This window comes from Neocloeon triangulifer, unplaced genomic scaffold, assembly GCF_031216515.1.
Source record: "Neocloeon triangulifer isolate White Clay Creek 2 clone unplaced genomic scaffold, ASM3121651v1 ptg000014l, whole genome shotgun sequence".
Classification (NCBI taxonomy): Eukaryota; Metazoa; Arthropoda; class Insecta; order Ephemeroptera; family Baetidae; genus Neocloeon; species Neocloeon triangulifer.
Genome location: NW_026775556.1, coordinates 1,079,026 through 1,101,230, shown reverse-complemented (window position 1 = coordinate 1,101,230; position 22,205 = coordinate 1,079,026). Strand labels below are relative to the sequence as shown.

Here is a 22,205-nt window from a genome sequence, read left to right as displayed (position 1 = left end):
CATTTGCATTTTCAAACACATTTTTCAATTACATAAATTAGCTTGTTTTGAGGCGTGAACAACTGAACAGTAGAATATTAACTTCAAACTAGAGCATAAGGGCAAAAAAATGCTCTTTCATTCTGCTAAAATCACTTGATTTACACTCAAAATGATTGAAGAATATTTTTCTTCTTTCATGGTAAACAAAACAATATTTCGAATACTTTTTTTTAATATTTAAGCACTGTTAAAATTTTATACACGAGCCAATTAATGTTAGTGCAGAGTGTCACACCCGTATGAATGCATTCAAGCTCTCTGAGCCTGCTGTTGGTTGAGTAGGCAACCCGTGCATTCACTGTGCCACGCTGGTTGCATAAACGGATGAGAATATTTTCAATTTTCCTATTTCATGCATATACCAACGCGCTATGAAGTTTATTTATCACTTGAATTTTGTTGATATTAAATTAAGTAATAAAAGGTATTTTTTTCTTATTTTTAGGTAATATTTTATAGAAAAAGGTCATTTCGGTGTCCAAACAGAAGCAAGTATAAATTTAATTTTTTTTATCACTGATTCATGTTTCTAGCAGATAATTTTCTTTTAAAAGAATTTGTTAAATTTTTTGTAAAAACCAATAAGGTAAGGTCAAAGGTCACGGGGTCAATAATCTATAAAGAAGCAAAACTAAAGAGCTCAAAATCTTATCAGGAATATAACAACGAGCCATTCCTCTTTTATCCTAAAATTTGGAGGGAAAAAGGTCAAACTCACAGTCAAACACGCATCATTACGAATTTTCAATCAAAATATCCCAAATTAAAACCTATTAATAATGGAAATTAATCAAAATTAAAACCTAGTAAAAAGCTTTCCTTTAGAACTATTAAAGCATTACCTTTTTCCCATCTAAATAATTAAATATAAAGTATTAACAAATTTCTATGCAGCAGATTTTTTTAATTTTTTTTTCTCGATTTTCAGCCAACCGTCAATTTGAATTAAAAGGTCACAAGGTTGCCAGAAGTGACCTTGATCTTTTAAGTTTTTCGTTCAAAACATAAATCGTCTGCAATGAGGCGATTCCAAAATTGTCCCAGGAAATTAATATTAATGTTTTACACTGTCCGAAAGCTGAGAAAAATTGTTTTGAAACTAAAAAATTCCAAATTTTAATCTTATAAAATTGAGATTTTATGTAAAAAAATTTAAATTTTTTATTTCTTTTTGTGAACCTTAATACAGTTACTACTTCTGCTGAATTTTATAGAATTTAATGTCGCGTTTCGCAATAATGGAGTTTTTATAATTATGTGCTTTGATTTTTTTTTTAATCGTAAGAGTTTATTCTTCTTTAAAATCACTGATCAAAAAAGAGCAGCCTTTGAACCGCCGAGATATCGGTTTAGAGATCTGATAGCACTTTTTGTTGTTTTTGCGTAGCCAGCAACAATGAGCTTATCTGTGAGCGATATAGACGAACATGAGATGTGTTGCTGACAAAGTTATCGCTGGTAAGTTAAGGTCGTGCGGCGCTCTGTCGTGGAGAGAGGGGGGAACATCGTATCTTTTCTCTCTCGGGATACTCGGCAGAGAGGACGCGTGAATTAGAGAGAAACAGATTGCAGAAGAAGGTAAAACGGGAGGCGATTGAGCTGCTGGTACAGTTAGCGGACTCGTCGAGCCAAGAAAAACAGTCCAACCTGCACCAGCATGAGGAAAACGGTGCAACTTACAACGCATGGTAAGTAAAATAATTAATATTTAAATTTGTTTAAAATTTGTCTTTTTAAAATTCCACTTTTAAATTATTTAAAATTGAAGAATTTATTTTTAACGAGTCTACAGATGAAAAATTACCTCATTAAGGTTGGTCTTAAAATTAAAATAAAAAAGTTAATTAAATAGCGTAATTGCTACTTTTTTCCTTCGTTTTATATTTATTTGTTCTTTTTTATTTTATTAGCTCTAAATAAAAAATAGTGGCCTGCACTCAACGGACGCTCACACGATCCAATTAGAATGCATTAAAGAGCATGACTCGCTAACACTCTTGCGATAACAGCGCTTTGCATTAAAACTCGTGACTTCAGGCAACTCCCTTGAGCATTAATTTTTAATTTACGCTACATGATTTTCAACTTGGCATCTTCCCTCTCCCAGCAATCATTATTTCGAATACTTTTTAATTAATGATATACATACTATATATAAATTTTTTTTAGATTCGTACCATTTATATCCAATTAATTAGAATTTTTAATTTTATATCTTAAAAAATAGCTCTGTTTTGACTGTGCAAAAGGCATAAAAGCAATTAATGCATGAATTATGCAGCATTATGCAGGTTATTCAAAATTAAATCAGACGCTAACTTTTCCTTTCTAGAAACAAGACTGACATTTTTCATTAGCCTCTAGAACCGGTTATTATTTCACTCCAACGCACGTCTGAGCTCCTAAAGAATTCTTTATTAATGTGCGAGCGCCCATATTCCCGCGCCCAATAAATAACTTTTCTTTTGTTGTGTGAACAAGGAATCATTTGATATGGGTTGTCAAATTAAGGCGTACAATGGTGTTTCTGACTCGCAAGTGACGAACGCGTTCATAAAAAATTGCTATCTCATTTTTCCGAGACATGCTTTGGCGAGAGTGGTTCATCCTCACGTGTGTTAATTGAGAGAGGCTTGTTTTAAAAGATAATCAGATTTTATCTTCCCATTAAAATCGAATAAGAGCCAAAGGGTAATTCTTCCTCTTCTCTCCTCGGCGACCTTGATATTTGATCTTGTGCAAGATTGCGGCTAAAATTAACTTCGGAATTTAGCTGGGAGCATTTTTTCTTTTCATATTTAAATATTATATTGTAAAAATTTAGACTTCCTTATTTGGTGTGATCAACTCATGTGATTATTTAAAAACTGAAAGCAGTGCTGTTTTTTTTTTTTCAATATGTTTGGAAAAAAATAAAGAGATATAAGAATTGAAGAGCTCTGTTTGAAGACAAAAGACCATGGTAAACCACAATGTATGACTTTTAAGTGAGAATACCTTAAAATTGCATTCACTTGAGCACAGAGCTTTTTTTCATTTATCGAGGCAAAGCATGCCGCGTGAAAACCCAAACTTGAACTTGTATGTTAATACATTGGCAAATAAGAAGACTCATAAAAATTGTAGCCACATGTTTTTCAGCAACATAAGCGAATATTTGAAGCCAGTTTTTATTTTTATACTTCTTATATGTATATAATTATCAATTTATATTTAGTTATAATTCTAATTTCAGTAAGTAAGTAAACATTAATTAAGTGTAAGCGTTCAAATTTGTAGCAATAAAATAAAGAATATTTCTTGACAAAATTCAAATTCAAAGAAGTTAAATTTTGCGCACGATTTTCTGTTCAATTTCAATTATTTCACCCCTCCCCTCCCCTCTAATTTTGTTGTTTTTAGTGAGTTGTACACAAAATAGTCAGTTGTGGTCAATTATTAAATTTTAACATGGTTCATTCAGCTTACAATTAAAAAATTCGTGCTTATTAGATTATTTTGGCCGAGCAGCACAAAAAGATTTTAAATATCGATTAAAATTTTTAATAAATTACAGCAAGAAATCTCATTCATAGGCAGATTTTATTTAGTTAGTTTTTTTAATTACAGTTGGCCTCCGTTAATATTAAACAAAAAAGGTTTTCTCCCTACCCCAAATATATAAAATAAACTGTAAGGGTTCTAATTTTGCCGAAATTCGCCCTCAAGGTCAAATTAGTTTGTTTTGTTGAATTTAATGAAATTAACTATTTGAAAGAAAAAAAACTAAATTATTTTGTTCATTTGGAAGAACAAAAAATAAGTGTCTGATTAAAACAAAAATTGGAGCGCTAAATATGATTGAATGATTTTTCAGATGAGAAAAAGGGCAGTCGGCCGAACCTGTTGCTGCCCGGACACAAGCGAGCGGGCGGTCGGTTGCTGGTGGACGTGGTGGGCGAGTACCTTTTTGAGACGGGCGCGATTTTGCTCTCCTTCCTGATCGCGCGCAACTCGATCGCTTGGATTTTGGAAACGGCGTTTGGACTGGGTCCCGATTTTTGGCAGCTCCAGTGGCAAACCCTGGTCGACCGAAACCTCGACCCCAAGTTCTACCTTGTGTGGGGCGGCCTTACAGTGTCCCTGTCCGTCTATTGGATCTGGGGCGGTTTCTACTGCGTCCTCGACAGGACCGGCTGGCTCTCCAGGTACAAAGTCCAACCTGGCACCAACTTGCCCCCGGACAGAGAAAAGTTCATCAAGGTATCGCCTTAACTGACCACTTTTTTAACAATCTTTTTTTTTCAAGCTGCATTTTTGAAATCATTATTGGCTGACATATGCAAATTTTCTTTCCATACAAGGCTGTGGTGCACGTGTTGTTCAACCAGTTTGTTGTGTCGATCCCAGTGGCAATCGCAGGATTTTACCTGACCCAAAGCAGCGGCCGACTGCTCCCGATCGAGCAACTGCGGATTTTGCCTTCATTCTACAGAGTTCTGCTCGAGCTGCCTTTCCACATTTTTTGCCAAGAAGTCGGCTTCTATTACAGTCACAGGTAATTTTATATAGTTTTAGTTTAATTTTTTACCTTCTTAAAATTTATTTTGTAAATCATTCGTTCTTCAGAGAAGAAATCATTAATTAAAAGCTGCTGGAGATGAAAAATGAATTCTTAAATTTAAATGATGGATAAATTAAACAATGCGTTTTTATCACTTAATTCACAATAATATACTCCACTTCTCTCGTCAGTTAAAAATTATGGCTAAATTGATTTTGATACTAAATTTATCTCTTCAATTTCTATGTCGTTTGCTGTTAGTCATTTACATTTGTATGCATGATACATTATAGAGATATCCTAAAAGCGGCGCCTTGAATTAAAATTGAATATAATTTAATTATAATTATTAATCAAACATTTCAAAAGGACAGATTTCAATTAAATTATTCCAGTATACAAATTGAATAATTAAAAAAAAAAATTTAAAATTTTTGCACAATCATGTCTTAGTATTTTTTGATAAAAATTTAATTTATTTTTAGTTTTAATAAAATTAATCAAAAATATATTTTACTATCGCAGTCAAATAATTAATTAAATCTTTTCATTAATTATAAATGGCAATGTGTGGTTGATTTTTCAAAATGATGAAAAACTATTTTTTAACACAAAAAGTTCTGAAATTTAAAAATAAATTTGGGACGGGGGGAATCTTCTAATCTGGCCAGTGTACCTTTAAAACCTCTGATCTGCTAGCAAACTAAGTTTGATATACTTAATTGTGGATTTTTCGATTAACTTTCAAATTTTTAAATTAAATTAAATTAATTTTGTTATTTTTTCTAATATTTTAGTACTTACAATTTAGAAAAATAAAACAATTTTACATCGCATACTTGAATAATTATTAAAACTTTCCAAAAGTGGTAAAAATTTTCATAAATTTTTTCATAATTATTAAACAAACAATGTCGTTATTTACCGATTTCTAGGTGAAACCAAAAGAAATGTTTGGCATCTCTGAGCCGAAATGAGATCCAGCTGATTTTTGATAACTCAAATATTTTTGTACTCACCGCAGAGATGTGTGTTGATTGATGTTGCAGGTTGCTGCACCACAAGTCAATCTACAAGCACATTCACAAGAAGCACCACGAGTGGACGGCGCCGGTGGCCATCATGGCCGTTTATGCGCACCCCCTGGAGCACGTCTTCTCGAACGTTGTGCCGGTGATCATCGGGCCGGGCATCCTGGGTTCGCACCCCGTGTCGGCGTGGTTTTGGTTCGCGTGCGCAATCTTCCACACGATCAACACGCACTCGGGCTACCACCTGCCGCTGCTGCAGTCGCCAGAGTTCCACGACTACCACCACCTCAAGTTCAACCAGAACTTCGGCGCCATGGGCCTGCTCGACCACGTGCACGGCACCGACGCCCAGTGGCGCCAGACAAAGTCCAAGCAGCGCCACGTGTCCCTCTACTCCACCACGCCCATCAACCGGCTCATCCCAGACAACAAGGGGGACTGAGTGACCCCGGGTCTCCCCTAGAGGTCAGCCGTGGAACTATTTGTGATTTTGCAGACAATAATTGTAAAAATATATTAAATTTTGCTTGTAATTCTATTGTCTTAAACTTTTGCCTAGTCAACCAACAATTGAATTTGGAATTGCGATGTTCCTTTGTACAGATTTTTATAATGGTATTTTTATGTAAAAAGAAAGGTGATAAAATTAAAATTTTGTACAATATCAAAGTGTGTGTTGATTGTGGAATTTCTTTGTACTTTCATAATCCAAAGAGTTTTTTTTTTTTGCAAATGTAAAGTGCATATATAGGGATTTTTTTTATATAAAAACTGATTCTCTGAGAATTATTGCATTCTCAATTTACTTCATTAGATATATTTGCACAAAAATGATTTTTTTTTCAAGTGCTAACGGTGAACAGAATAAATGAAAATGTGAGAAATAGTTTTCGTTATCAAAAAGATACTTTTCTCACTACAAAATATTTTCAAATTTAAATTAATTTAAATTATGCATTATTTGCATAATTATCATAAACAATTATTTTCCTTTTATAGTCCCTTTTAATTTTTTTATTTTTACTACAAATAGGAGAAAATAATTTTAATTAAAATCATAACTTATTACGCATTATAGATGCTTCAAGAAGAAATTGTATTTGTCAACGCACGCAGAACCGGTTCACCGCGTCTGACTGTCGCTCTCGTCCGCAATTAAATGAGATATGCGTCTCGCTCGCGGCAATATAGCATAACGTAGAGAAATTTATCATTTTTTCTTCTCGTGAATATATAAATTCAAGAGCCACTTTTACACATGGAATTAAGTAGAGAAATAGACAACGCTATTTGTTTCATGAAATAAATGTGCGTGCAAAGCGAACCTTTTTCCACTGATAAGCAAATCAAATCTCTCACGCGTGAAACTAGCATGACGCGATCAGATTTTTTTTTTATTATTGATATAAGAAGAGCATTTAATATTGTTTTGGACAGAGAAATTTTCAACACAGAGGTGAGCACGCATTTCATAGGATGCTTTTCAACTAGGACCGTTTATACGTGCCATGCTCTGTTGGACCTGAGCAGCTTTTGTTGTTAGACAAAATAGAGAAAGATTTTAGAAGGAAAAACAAACAATTATACTAAAATAACCTTGCGATTAAAAATAATAATATAATAATTGAGAACTGACAAACACAAACTTAAAGGATTTATGTGAATTGTAGTCGCTTGAGAAAATAATTCTTTGGCAGCAGGTTTTTTTACGGTCGTTGCGCGGACACAAAATTATGTCACTCTCACACCATTGATTATTTTTTTTTTATTAATTTAGAGAGCAGGAAATGAATTATGCAGATCACATTTAATTCTAATCGACCGCACACGAGTAGCTGCGGTCAATGAACAGTGCAAAAAGGAGCTGCAAAAAACATTTCCACTGTATGATTTACTATATATTTTTAAGATTTTAACCGCAAAGCACGTGGGACAGCTTCTGGAAGTTTCTCTTAAAGAAAAACGTCCAAAGTGTTAATCTGTGCATTTATTTTAACGCTATAAAGTAAAAATAATGCAATAGGCTGTAAACGTGTGAGCTTGGCACGGCGTTTGAAGGAGTAGCGGGGGCCAAATTTTCACGCCGTGGAATATGAGCACCACTTTCGGTCTTATTTAGTTCCACGCCGCTCTTGCTTGTTGATTGACAAGGAAAATATCAACTCCGACGAGCTTTATATTAATCATAGGGTGCAGTTGTGACCAATTATCGGGTTCGAAAAATCAGTATGGCTGTCAATGAAGGTCAGTTTAGTTTTATTCTAAGATTCAGCAAGTTCAAAATATAGAAAATTTTAGCAATGGCCGGTTTTTTTTCACAAAATAAGCAATTGTTTTAATTAAATGAATTTCAGAACGAAAAGCAAATAAAAATTTTATTTTCATCTACATTTTACTGCGTTTTACTTAAAATAAATGTGATCATCTTGTAAATGACTAATTTTATCTTATTAATACTTTAGTTTTAAACTTGTTTTTAACATTCGCTAGAAATTATTAAGTTTTTGATGATTATAGCAGATTGAGTAGCCAAAAGTTGACACCTATTCTAAATTCATTATGTTAATTTTATAATAATAATTGCAATTACTTAAAAAGAGAAGAATATCATTTCATTTTTTAACCAATGTAATATTTTATTAACATTATGACAATGCAGCAATTTATCCATCTATCTGTTAAAGGTTTAATGACACACAAAAATGTCAATTTATTGGTCAAGAATTTTCCAATTTTGATATATTAAAATAAGAAATTGCACATTTCATGTTGTTTAGGCCTTGGGGCTGGATTGCGTTGGCAGACGGCCTGTTCTGACCTTATCGCGACTCTTCTATCCATCGAACTTCATCTGCTGGCAATCAGCAACTCTCTCCGCTGGTTAGTTTTAATAAATTGTACTCACTCTTTCGTAATCATAATTATCTGTAATTATTGCCATAGGCAGCTCGCGGAACCTATATTCATTTGTAATTATTGGAGTTTGGTGCTCATTTGCATTTTATTTAGATTAATAATTTTAGCTATCTTCAAAAACTCCTATCAAAAGACATTTTTATTGAAAGGCTATAATTATTTTTTGTTTAGGTTTGTACACTCTATTTTAAAAATCCCTGAACATTTGTTTGAAAATGCATGGCAAAATTTGGTGGAAAAATTTGCTACTCAAGACGATCAGATGACGTTTCTTGTATCAGGTAAAGATTTGATTAAAATAATATTTTATACCTGAAATCTGACTAATTTTCCCATCACAGGCACACTTTTGGTGTCCGTCGTCGTGTACTGGGTGTGGGGCGGTTTCTACGTCCTGCTCGATCTGACGGGCTGGCTCTCCAGGTACAAAGTGCAGCCAGGGACGAACCAGCCCTTGGACCAGGGTCGCCTGGTCTCTACAATCCTGAGAGTGATTTTCAACCAGACAATAGTTTCTCTCCCCGCCGCCGTGATCGCGTTTTACTTGGCCAAGTTCACAGGTCGCCTACTGCCCTTCCGAGACCTCATACACGTCCCACCCTTTTCTCAGGTCCTCCTTGAGATGCCATTGCTCATTTTGTGCCACGAGTTTGCCTTTTACTACAGTCATAGGTGAAAAACAAATTATATAAAATTATACATCCCAAGTTGACGTATTTCTTGTTTTTTTTCTTAGTGAAATTCAATAGATAATTGCTTGTACTTTAAAATTTGGTGATTTATTCTGATATTAAAGATTTTAATCAAGTCCTATAAATTGCTAATTGAAATTAAATATTCAGCATGAAAATTACTAAAAAAAAAAGATCAACTCTAATTATAAGTAAAAAATTTACCAATACATACCAATATATTAGTTTTTTAAGCGTAAACAATTTAAACAGATTTATTATTATTTTATGGCAATTTTTTTTTATATAATATTGATATTAAATACTATTTAGTTCAATTGGTTTTTTTTTTAATAGAAAGAAAATAATTGAAGTTTTTATTTAAAATATGTTGTATAATTTATGATGAAAAAATTTTTATTTTAACAGATTGTTGCACCAGGGATGGTTGTACAAGACGATCCACAAGCGGCACCACCAGTGGACGGCGCCGATCGCGGTCGTCGCCGTCGACTGTCACCCCCTGGAACATGTGCTCGCCAACATTGGCCCCGTGTTGCTGGGCCCCGCGCTTTTGGGCTCGCACCCCCTGACGGCGTGGTTCTGGTTCGCCTACGTCACCTTCCAGACCCTGAACGGCCACTCAGGCTACCACTGGCCGTGGTTCCAGTCGCCTGAGTTCCACGACTTCCACCACCTCAAGTTCAACTGCAACTTCGGCTCGATCGGTTTCCTCGACCACTTGCACGGCACAGACTCGCTGTGGAGGAAAAGCGACCAGTTTGGCAGACACGTCGTCCTCAGTGGGCTGCAACCGGCTGTACACAATTTACCTCAAAAAATAAAGTGACTAATTCTGTCGACGAAAAACTGATTTGAAATACTTTTGAAAGTTTATTGATTTTATAATTTTTATAGAAAATTTAAAAATAATATGTGAGTAAAATTGCATTATACGCTTATTATACATGAAGCCGCGTGTTTATTCCGCGCCGTGGCGGCAGCACACTTTTGAATTAACGCGTCTGCAATACTATTGCAAACTTTCCCCGTAAGAGGTCTCGTAGATTAACTATTCGTTCACAACGTTCACAATTCTCACTTCAACTCTGTGACAATTCAGAGTCCAGAAGACACCAGGCAATAAATGAGTTGTCTGACATAGAATGGATCATAGTTCATCTGATAATTGATATTTTTTAGTTCCACAATATAAGTAGGCAAAAAATATTTCAAATTGACACATTAATTAATTAATTAAAAATATATCATTTTAATATAAGGATTATCAGTTAATTAAATAACTAAAATAAAATTTTAAGGATTTATTATAGTATTTTTGTTTTAATATTTATGCATATTTAATAATTATCAAATATATTATTTTGTATTTTCATTAACACACCATTTTATATTAAAATTGGACATTACCAATAATACGGGGAGGATTAAGGTTAGTGTTAAAATAATTGACAGAACAAAAAATAAATAAATCGTTTTGATTAAAAAATTATGAATCTTTTGGAAGTCCAGTTAAATCATCAGATGTTGTGACAAAATAGGATTGGCGTAATCTACCTCAACCCACTCAAGAAAACGCGTTGAAAAAATGATAGTTTCATTTCATTGTCTATAACTCTATATATAATTATGGGCATTATGGCCAACGGTTTACTAAACTCGCCAATTCAGCTATAATTCAACTTTCTATATGAGCTGTAACAGGGTACGTGATAAACATAATGTAAGAATGAGACTAAAAATCACAATAAAATATTAATATCCTTGCAAGCGATAAAAAAATTAAAGTTCAAATCCTTTTAATACAAATATTGAAACTTGAAATTATTCTTGACTTTAAATAAAATTGTAATAAATTGGTGCATTATTTAATTATATAGTATTAGTAAATATTTTAAACCAGTTTTTGTGGTGGTTTTTCTATTGAAAGCGAAATTATAATTTATGCTGTAAAGAACTTCAATGAATACACTTAAAGGAAATAATTACATTTTGGAGAAGAATTTATACAATTTTAAAACATTGAGAAAAAAATTAAATTTTTTTATATGCGCAGTAATTAATTTTTCGATTTTTTCGTGCTGTCGTTACGAATTTTTTAAATTTATAGATTGATTATTGCTATTTTTCGTTTGTGGAAAATATTATACATATTATTTTTCTCTCACTATACACAGAAGAAGACGCGATCGTTAATTTTATGTGAACTCTTTTTGCGTCTACGTCAGTCACTCTAAGCAAATCAAAAGTAATAAAGTTGCTTTTGTCTTGATAATAAGTTGATGGAAATTGCGGTAACGACGTGATTATGATCATTTTCTAGGCGCGTAAAAGAAGAAAACTCTAGAATTTATTGAACCGGAAAAATGCAGTTAAATTTTTAAAGGTCATACTTTTTGTCAGAGAACTGCGGTGTTTAAAAAAGTAATATATGCACATATTTTCAGAACAATTAAGTGATCTGAGGGTTCAATCACCTTTCTTGGGCTCAAAATAGCAATTGGGTTTGTAATCAGTCGAATGCATCGATCGGTGGTCGACGAGAAAATTTGCACGTAGTCCCCGAGCTGCAGCGGCGTCGGCAACAAGCGGCGATCGCTTCGTTGGTTATTTATCCATCGGAGCGGCTATAAGGTCATTAAGGCCATTGCGAAGAGGAAAACTGGTTTGCCAGACTTGGTTTCAAAATATACATATATCTGTTGTATGTGCGGCGCGTGGAATAAAAAAAAATAAGAGAGCTGCGCCGATCGCCATGATCATTCCACCACTCGCCGAGGCCCCCGACGGTCCTATCTTTTACTCTCTTCTCTGCATGCGCCGCGTTCCCTCACTTTTTATGAGCTGTGAATCCAAGTTTATAATTGTGCCATCTAGTCAACTGCTCCCTGATCTCATTGCCGTGGATTACTGTGCAGGTAACGCGACTTTTTCCCCCGTTTCCGACCGCAGAAGCATCTCGAACAAAAAGGTCTTCGAAATCATCTAAAATGATCCGTTCGGCTGTAAAATTTTCTTCCGATTCTCAATTGAAAATTTGAGCCTCTAACTTTGATTAAAAATGATGAAATTTATTCAAGTATTTGCATCAGATTTTAATTTGTAGGCACGCAGGTTTTAATTTGTGTACAACCATTATTTTAATTCTATTTTTTTTTATATTTTCATGTTTACGAATTTTAGCGTTTAATTACGATAATGACCCTCACGTGGCCATCTTTGCTCGTTTAACTTATTTTTAGAGCCGACGAGAGACAAAGTGCAAAAAGCAAAGTTGCGTCATGAGGGCGCTTTAAACCAACTAAAATAAAAAAAGATTTTATTAAATTTATTTCGATGGCCTCTAAATTTTCAACTTTATTCTAATTGTTTGTCCTTAAGTTCAGTAACCTTAATCCTTAATCTTTTTGTCTTTTCGTCAATTGGGGCAGAGCGCGTGTGAATTTGATGTCAAAGTACACGCGTTTTTTTTTAGGTTGCCAAGCCCTACGTCGACCTCCGATGGCTTCCATCCCACAAGGCGCGTTCGCCAGCTACAAGATAAGGGCGAACGCTCAGAAAGAAAAGCAGAACAACGACTGGCAGGGCAAATACAATGACACCAAGGGCTCCTCAAAGGGCTTCAAAGAGTACTTTGGCCTGCCGCAATTCAACGGCGAATGTGAGTGACGCGCGGTTCTTATCTTAATTCTCACTTATTTTTTTATAAGAATATCTAAAAAATTCTGACGATTTTTACAAATTCCAGTGCTTGCAATTTCGCCTGCCAAGTACAATGAGAAGCTGATGAAAAGCATCTGGGGACAGTACAACAGATACTCTGTCCACAATTTCAAGCAGATTAAGGGAGATGCAGTTGCCTATGGCAGGCAGCAGCTTCCGCAAGTTGACGAAATGTAATTATATATATATATTTTTATTTTTTATTGGAAACTAATTTTACTTTTATCAGGATCGTCAAAAGCGTGTCTGCCTGCCTGACCAACCCCACATTCTTGGTCAACAAAAGCGGATAAAACCGCTTTGTTGACCGACAATGTACAACACCGTAGAAAAACAAGGGTTTATTCTTCTGAAATGCCATATTAGCTTTTTTATATTTCATATGCAGAGAATAAACAGTAGAAGGGTTCAAAAAACCTAACGCTGACTGCTTATTTCGCTCTTTAAAACCAGCCACCCTTGATTAAAATTAAATTTTCCAATTATAATTCTAAAATATTTCTAGTCTTCATTGATTAAGCTAAGGGTCAAAATTAAGATATTTATTAGTACCATAATTAAAGCAAATATTTTTCCAGTGTGCAAAATTTAGAATTAATTTATCCTTGCAAAAACCGCTAATTATTTTCTCTTTTAAAAAAGTCTTTTTTTTATTTATTTAATTTGCTTTTTAATTTAAAAGAAATGTATGCTTTTTCCGGTAGAACTAGTAATGTATTTGCTCTTGGAATTTTAAATTCCGAACCAGAGTGTTGAAAGCAAATTTTATTCAATGCAAATCAAATAGTGATAGAAAGTTAGAAACACATCCGGCCACGTGCCAATTCTGAATTTCCCGCCCTCTTTTAGTTCATTGGACTGCCGAAAGATGGCGAAATCTCCTCTCTTGCGAAGTCAAATAAAATCGAAAGTAAACAAAAATTTGGACAAAAGTCCAAGTCGTTTGACGTTAAATTTTGGCTCTCGTTCCGCTTCGGACACAGAATGACCGACTCAGACAGCAGCGGCGACGAATGTTCGCTTCAGAAGTGCAGAAAACCCGCGTTCGTCTTTTACCGGAACCGAGAGGACTGGAAGGACGTGGTGCCCATTCCGCAAAACGACGGGCCCAACCCGGTCGTCGCGATCAACTACTCGGACAAATGTGAAAAATAAATGATTCAAAATATTTAAAAAATTAATTTAAATCATTTTGATTCAGTCAAGGACGTGTACGACTATTTGCGGGCGGTGATCGCCAAGCAGGAAAAGTCCGAGCGGGCCCTCGGCCTCACCGAAGACGCCCTCAACCTCAACCCTGCCAATTATTCCGTCTGGCAGTACAGGTCAATTAATACCTTAAATCTCTAATTAAAGCTGAATCAAAATTTCCAATCAGGCGAGAAATCCTGAAGCATTTAAAAGTGGATCTGCGGAAGGAACTCGCGTTCAGCGCCAACATGATTCACATTCACCCAAAAAACTACCAAGTCTGGTAAGACTTTTACTTTTGAATTTCTTATTAAACTGATTATGGTGATCTCAGGTACCATAGAAAGGCTATAGTGGAAATGCTGGGCGATCCGTCTTGCGAATTCGAGTTGACGAGAAACGATCTCGAGTACGACAGTAAAAACTACCACGCCTGGCAACACCGTCAGTGGGTCATTCAAACCTTTGGGTATGAAATTCTAAATTTAGTCTTTTTTTAATTAAATATAACTAATTAATTCTTATCAAAATAGACTTTACGATGCAGAGATGGAACTGTGTAATAATTTAATTGCGGCCGACGTGAGAAACAACTCTGCCTGGAATCACAGATATTTTGTGGTCAATAATACAACCGGGTTCACTCCCGAGGTGATTGTCAGAGAGGTCGACTACACCCTGGAGCAAATCAGCAAGGCCATTCAAAACGAAAGCGCATGGAATTACCTCCGAGGGTGAGGAAGAATTAATTTATTAAAATTTTATTATAACTTGAGTAAAATTTTGAAGGCAATGCCTGTCATTGGCAGCTTTAAATCTCTTTAATTTTTTTTGTAATTCTAGAATTATTTTTAAAAACAGGAAATTCAAATTCCTTATATATTTATAGTAAATTTTATAAAATTTTAAGATATCAAATTTTACCCCATTTTTTTGGCAGTGTTTTGGAAAAGTCTCAGGATGGAGTTGCTGGAAATAGAAAAGTGAACACTTTCTGCGAAAACTTAATCAGGTCCAACGATATTTCAACGCAACTCTTGGTTTTCCTGATTGACGTCAACATGGCCCGCGCCAAAAGTGATTCCCTTGCGGCCGAGAAAGTGAAAGAGGTAAATTATTCCTAAGATAAAATAACTTGATATTAAATTATTATATAATTTTAGCTGTGTGCCATGTTAGCCAATGACGTTGACCCAATTAGGAAAAAATACTGGAACTATTTGGCCCAGACAGTGTAAATTGTAAGATCCCTTTTGATTCCATTTATAAATTTTGTTTAAATTTGCCACATCGATTGTTTACTGCAGCAACCGATCAATAAAGAAAAGGTTCTGATTATTAATTTCAATTATATTATTAATAAATTTAACGACATGAATTGTAATTATAACTGAAACTTGAAGATTTGTTGCGGGGCAGTCGGGGTATCAGTTTTGAGCAATAACACGTCGGCAACATTAGCCGGTCACGTTTTTTGCCACCAGATGAGGTCATTTGATCCGAATATCACGCGGTCCCATTTCCAAGATCAAATTGCATGTCACATTGATAGTGAAAAGTGAGAGAAGGCCGATTTACACTGCAAAAATACTCTCTTTTTATTTGGCTATCCTTTGACTTAAAAACAAAAATAAGGCGCTTTCATTTTTCCTCCTGAATCTGCAGTTCCAATAAAGACGCTGACTCCGGGCCTTTGGTTATTTGAACACCTGGAATTGATAGAAATATTAATTAGTCACTAAATTGGGATCGGCTTAAATGGAATAAAATTTAATTGGAACATTATAATTTATTTCTAAAAGAACGATAAAAATAATGTGTAAATATTAATTTCATAAAAATTAAATGTACAAAGTCAAATTAAATTGAACTGTTCCTTTAAATTTAAATAAAAATATTTATTATATTGATTTTTTTTTTTAATTATTACCGTTTGTTGTGGGCTGCTGTTTCTTGAAGCAGTGCATGACTGAGAGGGCGAGTCCTCCGAGAATGGAAGGCAGTCCTGAGAGGAGGAAGGCGAGTTGGTAGGAGGCAGTTTTGTCGTAGAGGATTCCGGCGAGGGGCGGCCCGAGGGTCATCGGAATGGCCATGAGGCCCAGCAGGAAGCCGATGGCCTGCGGCGCGCCCTCCTGGCCGCACAGGTCGAACGCGATGGGCCCGATGAGGCTGATGAAGCAGCCGTCGAAGATGCCGATGCCCAGCACCAGGGCGATCATCCACGGCCACGACGGCGCCCACACCAGCAGCATCGTCATTGCGCCCATCGAGATAAATGAAACCTGTTTTATTTTTTATTTTTATTAAGCCCATTATTTACTTTTATTTCACACCTGCTGCAGCAAAATGCGATTCACCCTTGGCAAGTCGCCAATTTTTCCAAACAGCAGCCGACCCACGCCTGACGTGAGGCCGACGCACATGATCAGGATCGTCCCATCCTCGTTCGGGAATCTTTCCTCTACAAATTTCACCTAAAAAAGTTTCAGAATAATTTAATATAAATTTTAAGTAATTTGAAGATTAAAATTTGGGAAGTTTGGTTGATTTTAAAAAGAAAAATGGTGCAATTTTTACCATAATCGCCATAATAAAAATGGAACTGAAATTTTTATACGTATGTGCTAATCTGAACTGATCTGAAAAGATGAAGAGCGGTCATATTTTAAATTATTGTTTCTCTTGAAAATAATTAGGAAAATTAAAAAAAATTTAAATTTTTATATAAATATTATGCTTTTAAAAAATTAAAAATTTACATCTGATTAGTTCTAAAAAAATTTTGAAACAAAATGCTTTAAATTTTATTCAAAAATATAATTAAAAAAAAAATCTTTGAAAATATTGTAAATAATCAGATTTAATATTTAATTAAACCCTCAAACTTACACAATTAATTAAGAGTTTTATTTGATATCATATTTGTATATTTTTCTTTCAACCTGTGGTGCGCTTGGAAATTACCATGTGAACATAAGGCACAAAGTACCCGAATAGGGAGCAGGGGATGCAGATGGTCCAGATGACGTATCTCTTCTCCTTCCAAATGGCCCAGTTGACAATGGCCTGTTTTTTATTCGATGATTTCACGGGCGCTCCTTCGGGAGCGGTGAACAGGAATCCGGCCGCCGCCAATCCTGCCATCGCCACAGCCAGGCACCGCAGCGTCCATGGAAGGTCGAAGTGCGCGAGGAGGTAACCCAGCAGCGGCGGTAGCGTGATCGTGAACACCGAGCTCCCTATCAGATTTACGTGCCAAGCAAAAAATTAATTGCGGTTCACGTCTGCATTGTTAAAAAAAAGTAATAAAAGACTTAATTACAATCAGAGATTTCAATAAAAAATTAATTAAAATTTTACGATTACTGAATATATTGATAAAAATTTGAAATGTAAATTTCACTTGAAAATATAATAATTACAGATGAAATTTCTTAAATAATTAATCTCTAAAACGTATTAATTAAAATTTTGCAATTTGCAATGCAAATAGAAATCACTTTTATGGTCTTGCGCTAATTAATTTCACATTAATCAAGTGATGAGTCATAGGGGAGGTTAATGTTTAATTAAGGAGAGCATCATGTACATGTGTGGCCGTGTTAAAGTGACACCCGCATGACATGTGTTTCGGCACAATCGCAGTTCACCTGTTCCTCACCTGTACACACAATGCCATTCACCAGGCCGAGGCGTTCGCGAAAATACAGTCCGAGCACGGCCAGGGAGGGGGTGTACGCGAGGGAGGCGCCGATCCCGAAAAGAATGCCGTAGGTCACATACAACGCCTCCACCTAAATAAAACATTAGTTTTGCAAGTAGTGAAGAATTGCAGGGCACACTCGAAGAGACGCGCTATTCGTCAAGTGAAAACGGACGAGCTTACAATTGTCCTCATGGAAAAATTTCATTTTTTATGAGGAAAAAAACGGCTCTGCTATAGTTTGGGTCACGGTTTGCGACCTTATTCCACAGGTAAGAAAAATTTAAATAAATCTGCCCATTTTTTGAGAAATTTATTTCTAGTTTTTTCACTTTTATAATGAATTTCGCTCCTTTTTTAATTAAGTGATAAATACCGTGTGGGTGAGAAACGAAGAAATGGTCATTCCTATCACAGCCAGGGTGCCTCCCAGAAGGGTTGTTCGCTTCAGACCAAACCTGTCAGTCAAAATGCCTGCCACCGGCGACAGGGAGAACGTGGCGCCGATGGTGAGGGAGCCCACCAGAGCTGCAAAGGAATTTGCATGGGTCGTAAAAGCGTTCTTTGTTAATTAAAATTACAACAGAGAGTGAAAGTTCTTTAGTTTCATTTCAAGAAAACTTAATTAAAAGCTCAAATTTTGGCACTAGCGAATCCGCTCCAAACTATAAAACCAAGCTGGTCTTGCAAAGTGTCAGTTAAATAATAATAATAAAAAAAATCAAATTACTTATATTTTGTATTTTGCCTGGCGATTATTTTGTACCTAAAATGCACCTGTTTACAAGTTTAATTTTATATAATTTTGTGTGTGTGTGTGTAAATTTCCATATTTTCCTCAAACGATAATTAAGTTTCAAAAGGAAATGAAAGCACAGAAGAAACACAAATTTCTATTTATTAACTTCAACATCAATATTGGTTTTGTCTAATTTAAACTAGCGCAGTGAATGAATGGCGTCATGCGCGAGTCAATTAAATTACGATTGTGTGTATTTATTTGTCTCATAGGATCTGATGCGGCCGTCATCAGTGAATCGAGCACTCGGCAGGTTTGGTAAATATTTAAAGAGGCTTCAAAATGAAGGGAGCAGTCGTATTTTTGGCTGTTAAGCTCACGCGCCAGCCAGTTAAAAAAAGAAAACTGGTCCACGTCTGTCTCCGTGAGTGTCACAAAGGAGAAAGACGAAGAGCGAGAGTCAAAGGGGTCTTGGCAGTAATTCTCAGTTCGAGAGAGCGATTCCTTCTTTACATTTGAAATCCTTTGTATACAGAAACAGTTTAGTGTTTTCGCGTGGTTTTAATTAAACACGCGTTCAAAGTGCGCCGCGCTGCGTGATTGCGCCCTCGACTCCACACTTGAGAGATTTGATTGCGCAGTTTGATCTCGGCACTTGGCAGTCTGCAAATCAATCATGACCTTATCTCCGTCTTTCTTTAAAGTGGAATATTGTCTCAAAAAGAACAGCAAAATACTAAAAGAAAGATCAAATTTTAGGTAACAAGCGAAAGTTTTTGTAACACTGACGAAAAATAATTTATAATTTGTTTGATCGCATTTGAAAAGAAAAAAACAATTATCCTGCTCTACATGTTTCGGCTACCGGCTGCAACAACTATAACTCATGAGCAGTGAAATCAGTTTAACAGAATTATTACAAAAATCAATCTTCTAAAGTAAAATTTCTTTCAAATTAACAATTTGTTTGTTCCAACCTGGTTCCAACTTTCAAAATTTTTTCGCAAAATATTGTTCATTTGACAGAAAAATATGCTAAAGATTGATTTTTGTACTAATTCTTCTCAAAATGATTTCACAGCTCATGAATTATGGCTTCAGCCCCGCAGCCAAAACATGTAGAGCAGGATATTGTTTTTTCTTAAACAACTCACAAACGAGGAAAAACCGATTTTAAATGCAAATCTCTCACCATGAATAAACCCTCCATCGGGAAATTGTACCTTAAGATTTCTTAATAATTATTTTGGTTCTAAAACAGAAGTGATGAAAAATGATAATTTTTTTTTTAATTCCCAAAACAGCTGTTTAATTAAAGCAGCTGAAAATGCTTAATTTTGTTGGCAGAAGGTTTGACCGAATTATTGCTTTGCTAATGCGATGAATTTTTAAGGGGAAATGTCATTGACCCGAGCCAAAGGGCAAAAACCTGACTGATAAGATAGCAAAATGATGCCTTCTTGCTTTGGATAAATAATAAAGTTCCGTTTTTTTTAATCAAGAATAATATTGAAAGTATTTAAGATTTAAAAATGACAAATCTCAGATAATTGACATAAATTTAGTAAATTTTGCTAATTATATTATCAATTAAATTATATGAAACATTTGTAGAGTTTAGGTGAAAATTAAATTAAATTACAAATGTTGCGCGTGCATAAAATTAGTAAAAATAAACCAAGAGCATATATGTATATGTTTATTGCGTTGCGATGGCGACATCGGGGAGTTAAGTAGAGGCGCTTGTAAAAAAAATAACACGGTTAGATATCACGATGATTGTGGAGGGCCTGTTACGTACACTCTGCTTTTATCAGCTCGCGTCCCGAGACAAGGATAGTGTTTGTATAAAACCTCCTTGTTTGTTCCAGCAAAACACACTCGTCGGTTCCCCTCCAAAAGTTTCTTTTTACACATAAAAATTAAGATTATCACGAGTTTCATCGTACAAAACACACGTCAATGGTTTGTTGCGCAGGCTGTGCAGCGTCGCAGATTCCAATTTCAAAGCAGGGCGAGAGCAGTTGACATGTGCGAAATGAGATTTGCCATTCATGCATGCATCAAAGCGTCAAATTGCATATAAATGTTTCAAATTAATTCGCTCCAAGTTGCGAGTGAAGCTGCTTAGAGACGCGCATAATTGCGGAAATTCGGTTTTTCCGTCTCCACGAATACGCCAGTGACGGGGAAACTTTAAACGAGGGGGAAATTTGCTTGCGTTGCGAAATTCGCGAGTGCGTAGGTGAAATTCTCCGACTTCAAAAACACAAACTGCTCTTTGAAGACTGCGGTGAAAATCTTTTGTGCATTTAGTTAGCGCCTTTTATTGTAACCTCAGCTAAAAAAACTGCTTTGTTTTTGTTTGCAAACTTTTCTGCGTAAATAATCATTTTTGAAGTTTGTTTAGACAGCAAAAAAAGAGAGGAAACTAAATAAATTTAAACATTGCTCATAACGAATATTTCTTGTACTTTTATCAACATTTCAGTGAATAAGTTTTAGAAAATTATCAAAGAAAAAAAAATCTGTTTTTTTAAACGTTTAAATATGGAATTCCGTATTAATAAATCTTTTGCAGGTTAACTTAATTTTTAAACTTTTGTGCATGAATTTAAAGTTTTGGTATTAAATGACGTGTGTTTAAGTGAAAAGGATTAGAATTAATAATTTCACAACAAACTGCAAACCACTGCAAACTTTGTCTCGAATTCCACAATGTTATCTATTCTTGAATGTCCTAAATGAACAATTTTTTTTACGTTGAATACAATTAATTATCACCACAAAGATAATTTGTGTAGATTTAAAACTGCAGATTTTATAAATAAAACTATATATCTTCACAATATGAGCAACAATTTCCAGAAAATTTAGAAAATATAATTAAAGCGATAATGTTAAACTTTGAATTTTTTTATTAGAATAAGGTATGGAAAATTGTTTCCAAATTTTTCACTAAATTTGATCTTTCTTCAGTGATTGGAGCTCATTAAGTTTATCAATGACCTAGAATTTGTACTAAAAATTGCTGAAATTAATGATAATATCAATTAATTAAAAATAATATATTAGATTTTCATTCTATTCTTCTATGCTCTAATAAAAATGAAAAGGGTTAATAATTTATTTGCAAAATACTAAAATGAAAATTTATGTCTGCTGTCAACCTTGAAGATCTAAAAGTGATCATTGGAGGCCACTTGACTGTGGCTGCGTTTTTAGACAAACAAACACGCGTGTCCGAAAATAAAAGTAAGTAAACCTGCCATGGAGCTGGCGTCCTTCTCTCCCTCGGCGGCCAGCGTCTCCTGCAACCTGGCGTAGATGACCGAGTAGGAGTTGATGAGGCCGAACACGAGGCCGTTGACGCAGAAGGAGGCGGCCACGACCAGCCAGCCGCGCAGGCCGCCGTCCCGCGGCCGCCACTCGTCCGCCTCGGCCGCACTCATGTCGTCGATTGCCGGCGGCTGGAGCGGCCCGCGACCGCCCCCACCCAACCCCTTTTATTTTGGTCTCTGCTTTTTTGCGCACGCTACATTAGGCTAGGCCGACCGACCGACCGACCGACCGACAGACCCACGTGGACTGCACACTCTTCACTAACACTCTCTCGCGGCCGCAC

General features: G+C 35.4%; 5 protein-coding genes across 5 annotated transcripts; 4 read left to right on the top strand and 1 right to left on the bottom strand.

The window, feature by feature from the left end:
- Positions 1-1,538: 1,538 nt before the first annotated feature.
- LOC132201120 (fatty acid hydroxylase domain-containing protein 2-like) lies at positions 1,539-6,287 on the top strand. Its single transcript, XM_059627049.1, has 4 exons — positions 1,539-1,730; positions 3,899-4,284; positions 4,386-4,579; positions 5,635-6,287. The coding sequence occupies exons 1-4, from the start codon at positions 1,700-1,702 to the stop codon at positions 6,056-6,058; spliced, it is 1,035 nt and encodes a 344-aa protein (XP_059483032.1). The 5' UTR covers positions 1,539-1,699; the 3' UTR covers positions 6,059-6,287.
- A 307-nt stretch (positions 6,288-6,594) lies between these two features.
- On the top strand, positions 6,595-10,066 carry LOC132199734 (fatty acid hydroxylase domain-containing protein 2-like). The gene is made up of 5 exons (XM_059624680.1): positions 6,595-7,860; positions 8,394-8,496; positions 8,704-8,813; positions 8,874-9,204; positions 9,633-10,066. Exons 1-5 carry the CDS (start codon positions 7,845-7,847, stop codon positions 10,051-10,053), a joined length of 981 nt encoding a protein of 326 aa, XP_059480663.1. The 5' UTR covers positions 6,595-7,844; the 3' UTR covers positions 10,054-10,066.
- Positions 10,067-11,932: 1,866 nt separating this feature from the next.
- Positions 11,933-13,368, top strand: LOC132199735 (uncharacterized). The gene is made up of 4 exons (XM_059624681.1): positions 11,933-12,142; positions 12,700-12,885; positions 12,973-13,120; positions 13,177-13,368. Exons 1-4 carry the CDS (start codon positions 11,980-11,982, stop codon positions 13,238-13,240), a joined length of 561 nt encoding a protein of 186 aa, XP_059480664.1. The 5' UTR covers positions 11,933-11,979; the 3' UTR covers positions 13,241-13,368.
- Positions 13,369-13,823: 455 nt separating this feature from the next.
- LOC132200698 (protein farnesyltransferase/geranylgeranyltransferase type-1 subunit alpha) lies at positions 13,824-15,480 on the top strand. Its single transcript, XM_059626362.1, has 7 exons — positions 13,824-14,091; positions 14,149-14,272; positions 14,326-14,421; positions 14,473-14,607; positions 14,672-14,872; positions 15,079-15,247; positions 15,302-15,480. Exons 1-7 carry the CDS (start codon positions 13,932-13,934, stop codon positions 15,374-15,376), a joined length of 960 nt encoding a protein of 319 aa, XP_059482345.1. The 5' UTR covers positions 13,824-13,931; the 3' UTR covers positions 15,377-15,480.
- Positions 15,481-15,711: 231 nt separating this feature from the next.
- LOC132200697 (monocarboxylate transporter 10-like) lies at positions 15,712-22,182 on the bottom strand. The gene is made up of 7 exons (XM_059626361.1): positions 21,846-22,182; positions 18,218-18,369; positions 17,800-17,932; positions 17,103-17,377; positions 16,472-16,612; positions 16,069-16,420; positions 15,712-15,847 (listed from the first exon to the last, which is right to left on the bottom strand). The coding sequence occupies exons 1-7, from the start codon at positions 22,030-22,032 to the stop codon at positions 15,780-15,782; spliced, it is 1,308 nt and encodes a 435-aa protein (XP_059482344.1). The 5' UTR covers positions 22,033-22,182; the 3' UTR covers positions 15,712-15,779.
- Between the last annotated feature and the right edge of the window lie 23 nt (positions 22,183-22,205).